At 45.9% G+C, this 14,817-nt stretch overlaps 1 protein-coding gene across 2 annotated transcripts in view; it reads left to right on the forward strand.

Annotated features, from left to right (window-relative positions):
- The window catches only part of LOC144893259 (P2X purinoceptor 4-like), a 30,366-nt gene extending 15,549 nt beyond the window's left edge, over window positions 1-14,817 (forward strand). For both annotated transcript variants that reach the window (XM_078783139.1, XM_078783140.1), the window contains exons 9-13: window positions 3,099-3,235; window positions 3,949-4,030; window positions 9,618-9,683; window positions 12,911-13,006; window positions 13,120-14,817. In XM_078783139.1, coding sequence (XP_078639265.1) covers window positions 3,099-3,235; window positions 3,949-4,030; window positions 9,618-9,683; window positions 12,911-13,006; window positions 13,120-13,149 — 411 coding nt within the window. In that variant the 3' untranslated portion in view covers window positions 13,150-14,817. The remainder of the gene's footprint in view (window positions 1-3,098; window positions 3,236-3,948; window positions 4,031-9,617; window positions 9,684-12,910; window positions 13,007-13,119) is intronic.

The raw sequence follows: 14,817 nt of genomic DNA on the forward strand, positions 1-14,817 counted from the left end.
GTTGGTACCAGCAGAGCGGAGGTTGCGGGTGGGAGTGTGTCTGGAGAGGAGGTCAGCCAGGTAGGATGGGGCCAGGTTATGGAGGGTTTTGTAGGTCAAGAGGAGGATTTTGTACTGGATTCTCTGGGAGATGGGGAGCCAGTGAAGCTTGTAAAGGACGGGGGTGATGTGGTCACGGGTCCGGGAATGGGTGAGTAGACGGGCAGCGGAGTTCTGAATGTATTGGAGTTTATTGGTGATTGTTGAGGGTGAACCATAAAGGAGGCTATTGCAGTAGTCCAGACGGGAAGTGATGAAGGCGTGGATGAGGGTTTCTGAAGCCACGGAGGAGAGGGATGGACGGAGACGGGCGATGTTTTTCAGGTGAAAGAAGGCTGTCTTTGTGATCTGTTTAGTGTATTTGTCGAAGGAGAGGGTTTGGTCAAAGATGACGCCAAGATTCCGGATGTGAGGGGAGGTGGATACTGGGAAACCGTCGATGTTGAGGGCAAAGTTATGGGTGGACTTGGTGAGCGTTTTTGGGCCAATGATGATTATTTCAGATTTATCACAGTTAAGTTTGAGGAAGTTGATTTGAAGCCAGGATTTTATTTCAGTGATGCAGTTTGTCAGGATAGAGTGGGTGGCGGTGGAGATGGACTTGGTGGAGATGAAAAGCTGGATGTCATCGGCGAAGCAGTGGAATTGGAGACCATGAGGGCGGATTAAGTGACCGAGGGGGGACAGGTAAAGGATGAAGAGGAGGGGGCCAAGAACTGAACCTTGGGGGACACCTTGGGGGAGGGGAGCAGTGGGGGATTTGCAGTTATTGATGGAGATGAACTGACGTCTGTCAGAGAGGTATGATTTAATCCAAGAGAGGGCAGTGCCGGTAATGTTAAAGGTGGTTTCAAGTCGGGTGAGGAGGATGGTGTGATCGATGGTGTCAAAGGCGGCGCTGAGGTCGAGGAGGATGAGAATGTTGAGGTTGCCAGCGTCAGAGGAGAGGAGAAGGTCGTTGGTGATTTTGAGGAGAGCAGTTTCAGTACTGTGGTTGGAGCGGAATCCGGATTGGAATGTTTCATACAGGTTATTGGCAGAGAGGTGATGTTTGAGTTGAGTGGCTACAGCGCATTCCAAAACCTTTGACAGAAAGGGTAGGTTGGAGATAGGTCTGAAGTTATTTAGGGTGTCAGGGTTTAGTCCAGGTTTTTTCAGAATGGGGGTAACAGCAGCAATTTTGAGGGATGGTGGGACGATGCCTGTAGACAGGGAGGAGTTTATTGTTGCAATTATAAGTGGAGAGAGAGCAGGAAGGGAGGCCTTGACAAAGCTGGAGGGGATGGGGTCAAGAGTGCAGGTGGCAGTTTTCATTCCGATGAGTTCAGAGAGGTCAGTAGGGGAGACTGGGGGGAATTGAGACAGGGGATGGCAGGATAAGGGGGGACGGGACAGGTGGTTTGAGGGGGAGCGGGTGCGGCGGTGGTCAAGCTGTTGTAGATGTTTTCAATTTTGCGTTGGAAGAATGAAAGGAAGGAGATGCAGTTGTCTATTGTGAATGACTGGGTGGTGGTGTTCAGGGGGCTGAGGAGTTTGTTTATTGTAGAGAAGAGTGCTTTTGGGTTTCCGGAGCCAGAGTGGATAATTTGAGAGTAGTAGGCGGAGCGGGCGTGGGAGAGGGCATCTTTATAGTGTTGTATGTGGTCCTTGTAGGCCTGGGAGTGAACTGTGAGACCTGTCTTATTGCGGAGTCTTTCAAGTTGGCGAGCACGAGTTTTCATCAGGCGGAGTTCAGGGGTAAACCAGGGAGCAGAATGGGTGAAAGAAACTGTTTTGGTTTTTATAGGCGCAAGTTGGTCAAGGCAGGAGGAGAGAGTGTGGTTGTAGTAGTCAGTGAGGTCAGAAGGGGTGTGGAGGTCAACGAAGGGAGAAGTGGACATTTTTTCAGAGAGGGTCGATGAGAATGAGGCAGGTGAAAGAGCGTTTAGCTTACGGAAGTTGATAGTGCGATAATGCCTTGGTGCTGGGGTGGGGATGTTGATGGTCAGAGTGATGGCTAGGTGGTCAGAGAGAGTGAGGTCGGAGCCAGAGAGATGGTGCAAAATTAGTCCAGTAGAGCAGACAAGGTCCAAAATGTGACCACGGTTATGGGTAGGAAAGTTGACATGTTGAGTGAGGTTAAAGCAGGTGAGTAAATCAGTGAAGTCAGTGGTTAGCGTGGAGTCAGTGGAGTCCATGTGGATATTGAAATCACCAAGGAGGAGGATTGAGGGGGAGAGGGAACATAGCTGGGTCAGAAAGTAGGAGAAGTAACTCACCCACACACATTGTTTGTATATATATATTGTTACAGTTGTCAGCCCAGGCCAGTTGCCTGTCCAAATCCTGACAAACCATGCTTAAAGTGGTCATGCCGGTCCACAGTTTCGGATGCAGGTTCACGGGCCTATGTGCCATGCTACCATACTTCAGTGGAACGTTTGAGCCAGTTACGCCACGTGCTGGTACTTCCCTCATGCCCGGCACTGAAGTGACAGCACGGGTGGTTCTGCCACAACGGAAGCGTGAAGCGTTTCATGCAGGGCACTAATGATCCCGAACATAATCTGTCATTTAATGGACGATTAATGATGTGGCTCACCACCAGGGAAACTCAGAGACCAAGTGACTTAATGCGTGTGTTTATTATAACAGGGGAGGGTTTACTATAACAAACGACACGAGAGCCTTTATTCTACAGTACTATTTATACCCGAAATACGAGCACTGGATATCGTACACACTGTAGATACTTAACGAGATAAACCCTAACGGGTCCCGGCCATACCACACAAGAAGGACCAGGGAGAAACGACAGGACAATGGAATACCCCACTGCCAAGATTACTTTTCATAAGCTTAAAATTTAACCCTTGTATGAATACAGGTTGGGTCTTGCACTGGAACAGAATTTCATAAACCAAGACATGTTGAGCATTCATGGCCAAAGTTGAGGTTTTCCCCAGTTGGATCCTGTTTGTTGTTCCTCCGCTAACCAAGTGATATGATTGTAAGGAATGCAAGGTAAATGGTTATGGAGGTTGAGATGCTATGCATTACCGAATGAATGTGGTGAGCAGGGTGGCGTAATCGGAATTCGTGTTGCTTGGTTTTGTGATTTTGACTATCGGGTCTCACTATGTCGGCCAACTTATACCTTTCGTCGACTGGACAACCCAAGTCGACAGTCCACCATCTCACCTGGATATAACTTCCGGTTTGTCTTTCTTGCACACTCCCCGCCCCTCTCACACAACCATCCACCCTCTCTCCACTCCCTAAATTTGACTGTGTTAATGGGAAATGTCAATGCAAAGATTGTGTACATGAGTGCTGACATAACTGGTGACCAACCAAGCACTTTTATGTTCTCGCTCCTCCCTGAGCCTCAACATTGCATTTTTTAAAGTCTCGACTGGTCTTTAATAACTCTGGTCGCCCATCATAAGTCTCCCAGTCATGATCTTGTACCTACACACATTGTACCTCCATCACACATTTCATATTGGGCCTTAATTATATGATCAGATTTGGTAACGATCAGTTCATGTATATGCCCTGCGTTTCACTTTAAGAGTATCATAAAAGCCAAGGTTCTTTGATCGATCAATGTCAACTGGCAGGCGGATGTCATCCAAAGTTGGGATTATTTAAAAATAAAAAAAAATAAAAAACCGATACACGAAGCACACCGGCACAGCACTGTACACAGCAATGCTCTCCGCTCCCTCTTGACTCTGCTCTGCCACTTACATACACAGCTCCCAAAAATCCCTCCCTTTATGAACCCACTCATACATATGAGATACTGTAATTCCATATATAGAAGGAGCCAGAAACATGAAATCATGAAAAACCAGAAAACATGAAATCCCCTTTATTCACTCCTCTTGTCCCGTTTCTCATCTACATTTTGTCTTTCTTTCTCAGTTACGCTATCTATCACAACCAGAATGAAAGAACGCTCATTAAGGCCTACGGCATAAGGTTTGAGATCCAAGTCTATGGCAAGGTGAGTTTTATTATCCTTTTATCTGCTTTTTGCCAACGTAATTGAATGGTTCAAGTGTCTTTGACCAAATAAATGTTTGTGGTTATAACCTGGCCAGATATTGTTTTGGCTAATCAAAATAAAGACCAATTACTGCACTGTAGTCCCAAGAAGGAAGCCGGACATTAACAATACACACACACACACACACACACACACACACACACACACACACACACACACACACACACACACGTAATTGCAATCTAAACTAGAACGGCACTCGGTGGAGCGCATACCTCCGCAAGGCTGAACAGTTTGTTTTGTATCCCAATGATCGGCCGGATCTGGATGCGGACCTGAACCAAAATCTAATCAGCTTGTTCTTGTCGCCTAACCAACTCGTCCACCAAGTTTAGTCATAACTCGTCCATAACTTTTTGAGATATCATGTTAAATATCATTTTTCGCCCGATCTCTCAATGGTGAAGAATCACTTGAGAAAAAATTAAATAATCCTCATATTCGAATCCATATTCAGATCTTCAAAATCGAATCTATTTGTCCGTGTCGCACAAACAACCTGTCAACCAAGTTTCGTCCAAATGCGTCTAATTTTTGGAGATATCCTGCTACGTATCGTTTTTGGCCCTATCTCCCAATGGTGAAGAATCACTTTTAAAATTCTCATAGCCGGATCCGGATCCGGTTCTTCACCAAAATCTAATCATTTCGTCCTTGTCACATACCTCATCCTCTCCGCCAAATTTCATCCGATTCCGTCCACAACTTGAGATATTTTGTTCACAGACAGACAGGGGTGAAAACATAACCTCCATCCACCTTCGGTGGCGGAGGTAATTAATTAAATTATATTGGGCATTAAGTTAATTAATTAAATAATCAATAATTGGCAAATTAATAAATTACATTGATTACATTGGTAATCTAAATTGGTCATAGCAAAGTTGTAACGTGACCATGCACGTGCGTGTTAAACCAACTATTTTCTTCGGAAAAGTTGGCTGAACACTCTTCCACGGGAAAGTTGAACACTGAAGGGGAAGTTTTTGAGAGAATGTGATTCCAGAAACGATAACTGGTTACAGCATCGGCTAAACACTCGTGTAAAACAGATTGAGATGCAAGGTTTGAAGTCCAATTCAAACCTTATAACCCGTTTTAAACGACATGACATTAAAAGCACGATGAATCCGGTTTGGAAAACTTGACTTCAGTGAGGTGGAAATGGGAGCTGCAGCTTTCACCAGCACGTGCGAAAATCCCCAAACCGCAACAAATGCTATAATGATTATTTGAATGCTAACTTTTACTTTGGAAAAACATGAGCAGCACTGAATCCCAAAGTTTGAGGCCTTGAAAAGCTCTTGTGTTGTATGTGAAGTCATTTCAAAACTGACTTTGTGAGGGGCTATAGGATTGGTTTAATGAGTGGAGTAAGAGAGTTTATAATTATATGTTTTGAGGGGTCGCGTTTTTACTTCTCCGTATGGGAAATTTTTTCATAACCATTTGAGGCTGACAGGATGGCCTAGAGGTATTGCATTAGTCTTTTGGCCTGGGTTTGAATATGGGGCCATCTGTAAACTGTTACCTATGGGGTTACCTATATTACCTATAAACTATGGGGTTCCTCGGGCGAGTGAGGCGTGCTTCGAGCTCTCCACGGCATCGAAGTTTGAGTGTTTTCCCATTCTTGGCTTTGTCAAATTTCCACTGGTTATTTTGCTGTGTACGTGTTATTGTGTGTTTCTAGTTGGTGTTGGTTTGTGGTTCGTGCAAACTTGTGTGTAGTTAATCGTTTTCTGACTCGTACCTCGTGCGCGGCCTGGTGACTTGGGCTTCCCTCCCCCCGTCGGTGTTTTGTCGGTTTGGGTTATTTCCTTCGCTGTATTGCTTGTTTCTTTTATTTTGTTTTCTCCCCCTCACCTCACCTCCCTAGACAAATAATTATATATTGATTCTTTCTCTCCTCCCGGACACGTGCTTGTTCGCTCTCCTCCTCGTCTCGGCTTGTGTCCCGCCCCCTGTATCTCGTTTTCTTCCGCCTCTGCTCCTTCTTTCTCAAATCCACGTTCTCGCTTGGAGACTTTTCCCGGATTGTTTTTTCATCGTTCTGTTTGGATATTGTTGGAATATGTTTAAACCTCAGCCGTGATGCTGACACCCCCCCCCCCCCCCCCCCCAGAATTTACATGTTTTAAACATTTCCCAGTGTGTACCCTGGTCAGAATAGGTACACCGTATCCCTGCGTGTCGTAAGAGACGACTAAGAGGGTTGGCGTCAGGAAGGGCATCCGGCCATAAAAACATTGCCTCAAAAAGAGAACCATGACAATCACAAGTACATATGGGCAGGGTGCAGCCCGAAGTGGAGATCGGTTTCTGAGGTTTGGGACATGGAATGTGGGGACAATGACAGGGAGATCAGGAGAAGTGGTGGAAGTATTGGTCAGAAGAAGAGTGGACATATGTTGTGTGCAAGAGACGAGATGGAAGGGAAGTGGTGTGAGAATGGTGAAGGGTAGGCAGGGACAGAAATACAAGTTTGTGTGGCAAGGGTGCCCGGAGGGCGTGAATGGTGTTGGTGTCCTGTTTTCTGAGGAGTTTGTACACAGTGTGGTGAGTGTGACTAGAGTGAGTGATAGGTTGATGATGGTGAAAATGATGATTGGAAAGCTCTTGGTGAACGTCATCTCGGGATATGCTCCGCAGGTTGGTCGAAGCGATGAAGAGAAGGACAAGTTCTGGTGTGCGATAGAGAAGCTGATGGAAAACGTGAAAGATGAGGAAGTTGTTGTGGTGGGAGGAGACCTGAATGGACATGTGGGAAGGAGTATGGATGGTTTTGAGGGAGTTCATGGGGGTTACGGATATGGTGTGAGAAATGGAGAAGGTGAAAGGATTTTGGAGTTTGCTGATGGAGCTGATTTGTTGATTTGTAATACTCAGTTCCAGAAAGAGGACAATAAGCTTGTTACATACACGTCAGGTGGGTCGACGACAACCGTTGACTACCTGATGGTGCGTCGGCGAGATAGGGGGCACCTCCGGGACACAAAGGTGATCCCGGGGGAGGAGGCTGTTTCACAGCACCACTTGGTTGTCTGCGACATAAGGGTGAAAGGTGCGAGGAGAGCTCGGCGGGTGAAGTACCAACCGAGAATGAAGGTGTGGAGGTTGAAAGAGGTGACAGTAAGGGAGGCATTAAAAGAGAGGCTGAGTAGGGTAGAGGATGATGTGGTTGAGCTTGAAAGTGGTTGGATGTCAATGAAAGCTAGTCTGTTGGGAGCCGTTGGTGAGGTATGTGGATGGACAAAAGGACCACCGAGGCACTCGGAAACATGGTGGTGGGATGTTGAGGTTGGAAAGAGGATTGACGAGAAGAGGAAGAAGTTCAAAGAGTGGCAGAAGGCAAAGGGTACGGGAGCAGAAACAGCAGAGCATGAAAGTTATAAGGCAGCCAGGAAGGCTGCAAAGAAAGAGGTAGCAAAGGCGCAGGAGGCATGTAGGGAAATGTTCGGAGAACGCTTGGATTCGGAAGAGGGTCAGAAAGCAGTATTCAGGATTGCAAAGCAGATAGCGAAAGAGAGGTGTGATGTGATGGGGGTGAGTTGCTTGAAGGATGAAGTGGGACAAATCGTTGTCGACCCAGATGGAATTAAAGGAAGATGGAAAAGATATATGGAAATGCTGTTGAATACAGAGAATGAATGGGATGGCAACATAGAGAGTAACCCAGTTTTAGGACCGGCAGAGAAGATAACTGAGAAGGAAGTTGAGGAAGCGATAAAAGCAATGAAGAGTGGAAAAGCGGGAGGGCCGACGGGAGTTGTGGGAGATATGTTGAAGGCAGCAGGAAGTTGGGGTGTGAAGAGAATGACAGAGATCTGTAATCTGGTGGTGAAAGAAGGCCGCATTCCAGTGGATTGGGAACTGAGTACCCTCGTCCCTCTATACAAGGGGAAAGGTGACCCTCTGGAGTGTGGCCCGTACCGAGCGATAAAGTTATTGGAGCATGGAATGAAGGTATTGGAAAGGGTGTTGGAGAGGAGGATAAGGAAGAAAGTGAAGATCGACGAAATGCAGTTTGGATTTATGCCAGGAAGAGGAACGACAGATGCGCTTTTCATTGTGAGGCAGTTGCAGGAGAAGTACATGGATAAGAGGAAGAAGTTGTTTTTTGGGTTTGTTGATCTGGAGAAAGCATTCGATAGGGTTCCACGCAAAGTATTGACATGGGCATTGAGGAAGTTAGGAGTGGAGGAATGGTTGATCAGAGTAGTGATGGCAATGTACAAAAGAGCACGCACAGCTGTAAGGACAAAGGACGGGAACAGTGGTGAGTTTGAGGTGAAGGTGGGAGTGCATCAGGGGTCGGTACTAAGTCCACTACTATTTGTAGCTGTGATGGAGGTGCTGGCTCAGACCGTAAAGGAGGGTTTACCGTGGGAGTTGTTGTATGCAGATGATCTGGTGTTGATTGCGGAAAGTATGGATGGACTGAAGGAAAAGATGAACAAGTGGAAGGAATGTATGGAGACAAAAGGTCTGAAGGTGAATATCGGAAAGACAAAGGTGATGGCAAGTGGTAAAGCATGTGGTGAGGTGGAAAGAACTGGGAAGTGGCCGTGTGCTGTGTGCAGGAAGGGTGTCGGAGTGAACTCCATTCAATGTACAATGTGTGCTGAGTGGGTTCATCAAAAATGTAGTGGTCTGAGAGGGTCATTAACCAGTGTGGCAGCTACATTCAAATGTAAGGTGTGCACAGAGGGAGCTGCAGATGGAGGAAATGTTGAGTTGGATCTTGGAGACGGCGTGAAGCTGGAAGGTGTGAAAACATTTTGCTACCTCGGAGACATGCTGAATGGAGAAGGTGGATCAGACTCGGCAACGGTTGCTCGAGTGAGATGTGCATGGAAGAAGTTTCGGGAACTGAGTGGCATGCTGATGAGGAGGAGAGTGTCGCTGAAGCTGAAGGGAAAGGTGTATGCTGCATGTGTGAGAAGTGTTATGATTTATGGGAGCGAGACATGGGTAATGAACGTAGAGCAGCAACGAAGGCTGGAAAGGGTGGAAATGCGAATGGTTCGATGGATGTGCGGAGTATCGTTGAGAGAGAGGAAGACAAATGATGAATTGCGAAAGATGATGGGAATATTGCCTGTGATTGATGCTGTGAAGAGGAACAGGTTGAGATGGTTTGGTCATGTATTGAGGAAGGATGAAAGTGACTGGTTGAGAAGAGTGATGGAAGTTAATGTAGAAGGAAGTAGAGGACGGGGAAGACCAAGAAAGACTTGGCTAAAGATGGTGGAAGAAGAAATGCGGGCAAGGGGGTTAACAAGGAGAGATGCAGAAAATAGGGCAAAATGGAGAAGATTGTCATGGGGACCGCAAGGCTAACCCCCGCTCTAGCAGGGAACATGGCCTTAAAATGCATGTTGTTGTTGTTTGTTGTTGTAAACTGTTACCCTGGTGATTAACATGCAGGGATAAATATCAATGTTTGCTCCGTCCATCGGATGGACGTTAAACTGGATAATTGTTTTACATTTTCTTTCACATATTTACATTCTCTCATCAGGCTCGCAAATTTGGAATTGTCCCGACTGTACTAAACATTGCCTCGGGGATTGCCTTGCTTGGTGGGGTAAGTAAATCCGCACATTATTTGAGTTTATTTTATATTTGGTTATAATTGCCAAGTTATCAAAGCTAAAGCAATGCATATTGAAGTGAAAGCATGCTAAACTAGAACGGCACTTGGTAGAGCATCCCAATGTTTTGTATCCCAATGATATGCCGGATCTGGATTCGGACCTGAACCAAAATCGAATCGCTTGTTCTTGTCACCTAACCAACTCATTCACCAAGTTTAGTCACAAGTCATGCATAAATTTTTTTAATATCATGTTGTATATCACTATTCACCCGATCCCTCAATGGTGAAGAAACACTTATAAATTAAATAATTCTCAAATCCGAATCCATATTGAGATCTTCACCAAAATCGAATCTGTTTGTCCTTGTCACACACACAACCTGTCCACCAAGTTTCGTCTAAATCCGTCCATAACTTTTTGAGATATCCTGCTATGTATAATTTTTGGCCCTATCTCCCAATGGTGAAGAATCACTTTAAAAATTATACTACCCGGATCCGAATCCATATCTTCACCAAAATCTAATAATTTCGTCCATTTCACATGCACTACCTCCCTGCCAAATTTCGTCCATTTCACATGTACTACCTCCCTGCCAAATTTCGTCCGTTTCACATGTACTACCTCCCTGCCAAATTTCGTCCATTTCACATACACTACCTCCCTGCCAAATTTCGTCCATTTCACATGCACCACCTCCCTGCCAAATTTCGTCAGTTTCACATGTACTACCTCCCTGCCAAATTTCGTCCATTTCACATGTACTACCTCCCTGCCAAATTTCGTCCATTTCACATGTACTACCTCCCTGCCAAATTTCGTCAGTTTCACATGTACTACCTCCCTGCCAAATTTCGTCAGTTTCACATGTACTACCTCCCTGCCAAATTTCGTCCATTTCACATGCACCACCTCCCTGCCAAATTTCGTCAGTTTCACATGTACTACCTCCCTGCCAAATTTCGTCCGTTTCACATGCACTACCTCCCTGCCAAATTTCGTCCATTTCACATGTACTACCTCCCTGCCAAATTTCGTCAGTTTCACATGCACTACCTCCCTGCCAAATTTCGTCCATTTCACATGTACTACCTCCCTGCCAAATTTCGTCCGTTTCACATGCACTACCTCCCTGCCAAATTTCGTCCATTTCACATGTACTACCTCCCTGCCAAATTTCGTCAGTTTCACATGCACTACCTCCCTGCCAAATTTCGTCAGTTTCACATGCACTACCTCCCTGCCAAATTTCGTCCATTTCACATGTACTACCTCCCTGCCAAATTTCGTCCATTTCACATGTACTACCTCCCTGCCAAATTTCGTCCATTTCACATGTACTACCTCCCTGCCAAATTTCGTCCATTTCACATGCACTACCTCCCTGCCAAATTTCGTCCGTTTCACATGCACTACCTCCCTGCCAAATTTCGTCCATTTCACATGTACTACCTCCCTGCCAAATTTCGTCCGTTTCACATGCACTACCTCCCTGCCAAATTTCGTCCGTTTCACATGTACTACCTCCCTGCCAAATTTCGTCCGTTTCACATGTACTACCTCCCTGCCAAATTTCGTCCGTTTCACATGCACTACCTCCCTGCCAAATTTCGTCCGTTTCACATGCACTACCTCCCTGCCAAATTTCGTCCGTTTCACATGCACTACCCCTCTGCCAAATTTCGTCCGTTTCACATGCACTACCTCCCTGCCAAATTTCATCCATTTCACATGTACGACCTCCCTGCCAAATTTCATCCATTTCACATGTACTACCTCCCTGCCAAATTTCGTCCGTTTCACATGCACTACCTCCCTGCCAAATTTCGTCCATTTCACATGCACTACCTCCCTGCCAAATTTCGTCCATTTCACATGTACTACCTCCCTGCCAAATTTCGTCCATTTCACATGCACTACCTCCCTGCCAAATTTCGACCATTTCACATGCACTACCTCCCTGCCAAATTTTGTCCATTTCACATGCACCACCTCCCTGCCAAATTTCGTCCGTTTCACATGTACTACCTCCCTGCCAAATTTCGTCCATTTCACATGCACTACCTCCCTGCCAAATTTCGTCCGAATCCGTCCACAACTTTTTGAGATATCTTGTTCACAGACAGACACACAGACAGATGTGAAAACTTAACCTCCATCCACCTTTGGTGGTGGAGGTAACTAGGACGTCACATGGTAGAGCGCATACCTCCGCCTGGCTGAACAGTTTACATTTTGTTGACCACTGATCGGTCATATCTACATCCATACCTAAACCAAAATCGAATCACCTTGTTGTTCTCACCTACCCAACTCAACCACCCAGCTTCGTACGAATCCGTTCACAACTTTTTGAGATATCGTGCTATATATCGTTTTTGACCATATCTCTCAATTGTGAAGAATTACAAACAATTGTACGGTGTCCGGATTCGGATATTCACTAAAATCGTACAAAAATGCGCTATTTGGTGTCTGTCTGTCTGTTTAACCGCAATACATTCGGTCGTTCTTGACTGTTCTTGATTCTTGAGGCATTACATGCTTATCGCGTCCCCACAGACTAACAGACCCCAGCCCAGATCTGCTGTAATCTATATACTCCAAAGAGGATAACAACACGACCCTTCCTGTCGTTCCCTTAGGGAGTGTGTGATGCGTGTGCTGGTCTAATAAATTCGTCCTTGTCACATACCCAATGTGTCCAACAGGTTTTGCCTGAATATGTCCATAACTTTTTGAGATATCCTGCTCACGGGCAAGCGGGTGAATACATAACCTCCGTCCAACCTTCAGTGGCAGAGGTAGCAATATAAATGGGGTAGCAGAGTAGCTGGAAGGTAGCACACACCTTTGCACAGTCTACCCTGGGTTAAATTGCTGATCTGATTAGAAACTACCACTCTGGTGTTGCACAGGCATGGCTACAAATGTGTCAGAGGGGACATTGCTGGTCGATGTTAAACGTTCCACATTGATTGATGATCCACGTTAGACGTTCTCCATTGGTATCTCCGAGTCATCGAGTTACGCTGTCGATACCCTGAACAAATCCCTCACGTGCAGTGTCATCGGTAGCACACACTCTCCCAGAAATGATGCAACCAGCAGCTCAGTTCTGCAGACAAATGTATGATTGAACAGTAATAAGCAGGTTTTTAAACATCAATCTCAATTTCAGATTGGTCGTCACTTTTCTTTCCCCTCACCACAGGTGACCATCATCTGTGACATCTTTGTGATTTACTGCCTTGGGCACAGACACCTTTACCTGGACAAAAAGTTCAAACATGTGGATGAAGGCTCAAACGTGAGTCTTTAAGGAGGCCAAGCTGCAGAAACCGTGATGATGGAGGTAATGAATATTTATTAGGTTACCTGCTCACCCCCCCACCCCCCCCCCCCCCTCCTTACTCCTCACAGAATTTGTCTTCTTACAGCCAAATGGATTGAGGGAACAGAAAGAGAAGGCCACTCCATTGTGTGTTTGAAATTAAACTGACAACTTGATGTCATTTGAAGAAGGGGAATGTGGTGGAGGGGAGAAATTATTTTATTGATTTGCAGATAAATAAAGTTCTGCATTCGATACAAAAATGACACAAACGGCTGAATATTTGAGTTGAAAGTGCAATTTTTGATACAAGGTTTTATGTATATCTAAATATGCTCACCACTCATGCACACATGCCCTGCTTGAGCGGTAAAAATGGTCAAAGTGGAAACTTTATAAAAGCCGTTGCATCATCACATTGAATCACTGGAACTATTGGATCATATTATTAAGACATGTGGCAGGTCGAGGTTCAAAACTCCCAACTTTACTCGCCTGGGTTTGAATCTCAACCCAGCCATTAGCTCTCACCCTGGTGTTTTGCATGCAGGGTGAAACAATTTGTGCACCGTCCCTCGAATGAGCAATAAACTGGAGGATCTGTATTATGGACGCTAAATTTCCCACCATGACGTCCATGAAGAGTAGACGAGTTATCGCCGGCACCATGAACATGTTACTAATTTCTGCCTGGACCGTGGGTAGGAATTGGTCTGGTCTTCTTGGAGGCCCATTGACACCATTGTTGATGTCTTCCGATTCCGGGTGTGAGCACGTTGGACGTTGGGTCATGCAGTTCCTCCTTACAGTTCATCAAAGCTAAGTTTTCTGAAATTGGCATCTATGCAAAATCCTTGTAATTGACGTTCTCGATGTGTGCCCCTCCGCGGTTCAGACAGGCATTGATCCTGACTCCAAAGTTCTGTCCAACTTTCCTGTAGGTCTCATGTGGCACTGCCCGGCGGTAGTCTGACACCACCTGCTTCAGATCATCCAGTGTGGCAGGGCGGTTGATGTTGACAGAGCCCTTGGCAGCCCCCCAGAACCAGTAGTCTAGAAGGTTCAAGTCTGGCTGTGGTGTGCCCAGTCAGGAGCGGTACCCAGGACAACGAGGTGGTCTCTGAAGAGCTGCTGCAGGAAAGTGATGGTGTCACCAGCTGTATGCTGGGGTGCACCATCCTGCATAAACCAGGTCATGCTGAACTGGTTTGGGGTGACCTTTTGGGCTCGATCATTATGGAACATCTGGAGCACGGCCCGGTAGCGCTCACCGTTGATCATCACCGTCCTGCTGTTGTCATTCTCAAACCAGTAAGGCCCTAGCATTACCCATTGGCATTGAAGGTGCAGAAGCATGTCACCTTAGGCCCTTTCAGGTACCTCTCAGTGATCTCCCAAGGTGGTTCTGCCCCCCAGAAAATGTTGTTGTGGTTGTTGATGTTGTTGATTTGACCACTTTTGTCTTCTGCTCCACTGTCAATGGCTTAGTTGAGCTACGGAGCTAGAAATCCCAGGGAACAAATACGACGATAACACCACCAAACCCTGAAAAGGAAAACGGTATAGGTCAAAAAACAAAGAAATGACAGGAAGTCAAAGTTGGATCAATCTTTTTGAAACACCCTGCATATACCCCGTGGGGGGCTGACGACATATGCCAAGTTTCATTTTTTTTGTTGTTGAGAGGTTTTGGAGGTGTCCAATTTTTTTTCCTTTAATCCAATATGGCTGCCATGCCGTGTGATCTGTGACAGTTATCAATAAAATATTCTCCAGGGGAAATCCTT

The sequence above is a fragment of the Myxine glutinosa genome, chromosome 8 (genome assembly GCF_964187855.1).
Source record: "Myxine glutinosa chromosome 8, kmMyxGlut1.1, whole genome shotgun sequence".
Classification (NCBI taxonomy): domain Eukaryota; kingdom Metazoa; phylum Chordata; class Myxini; order Myxiniformes; family Myxinidae; genus Myxine; species Myxine glutinosa.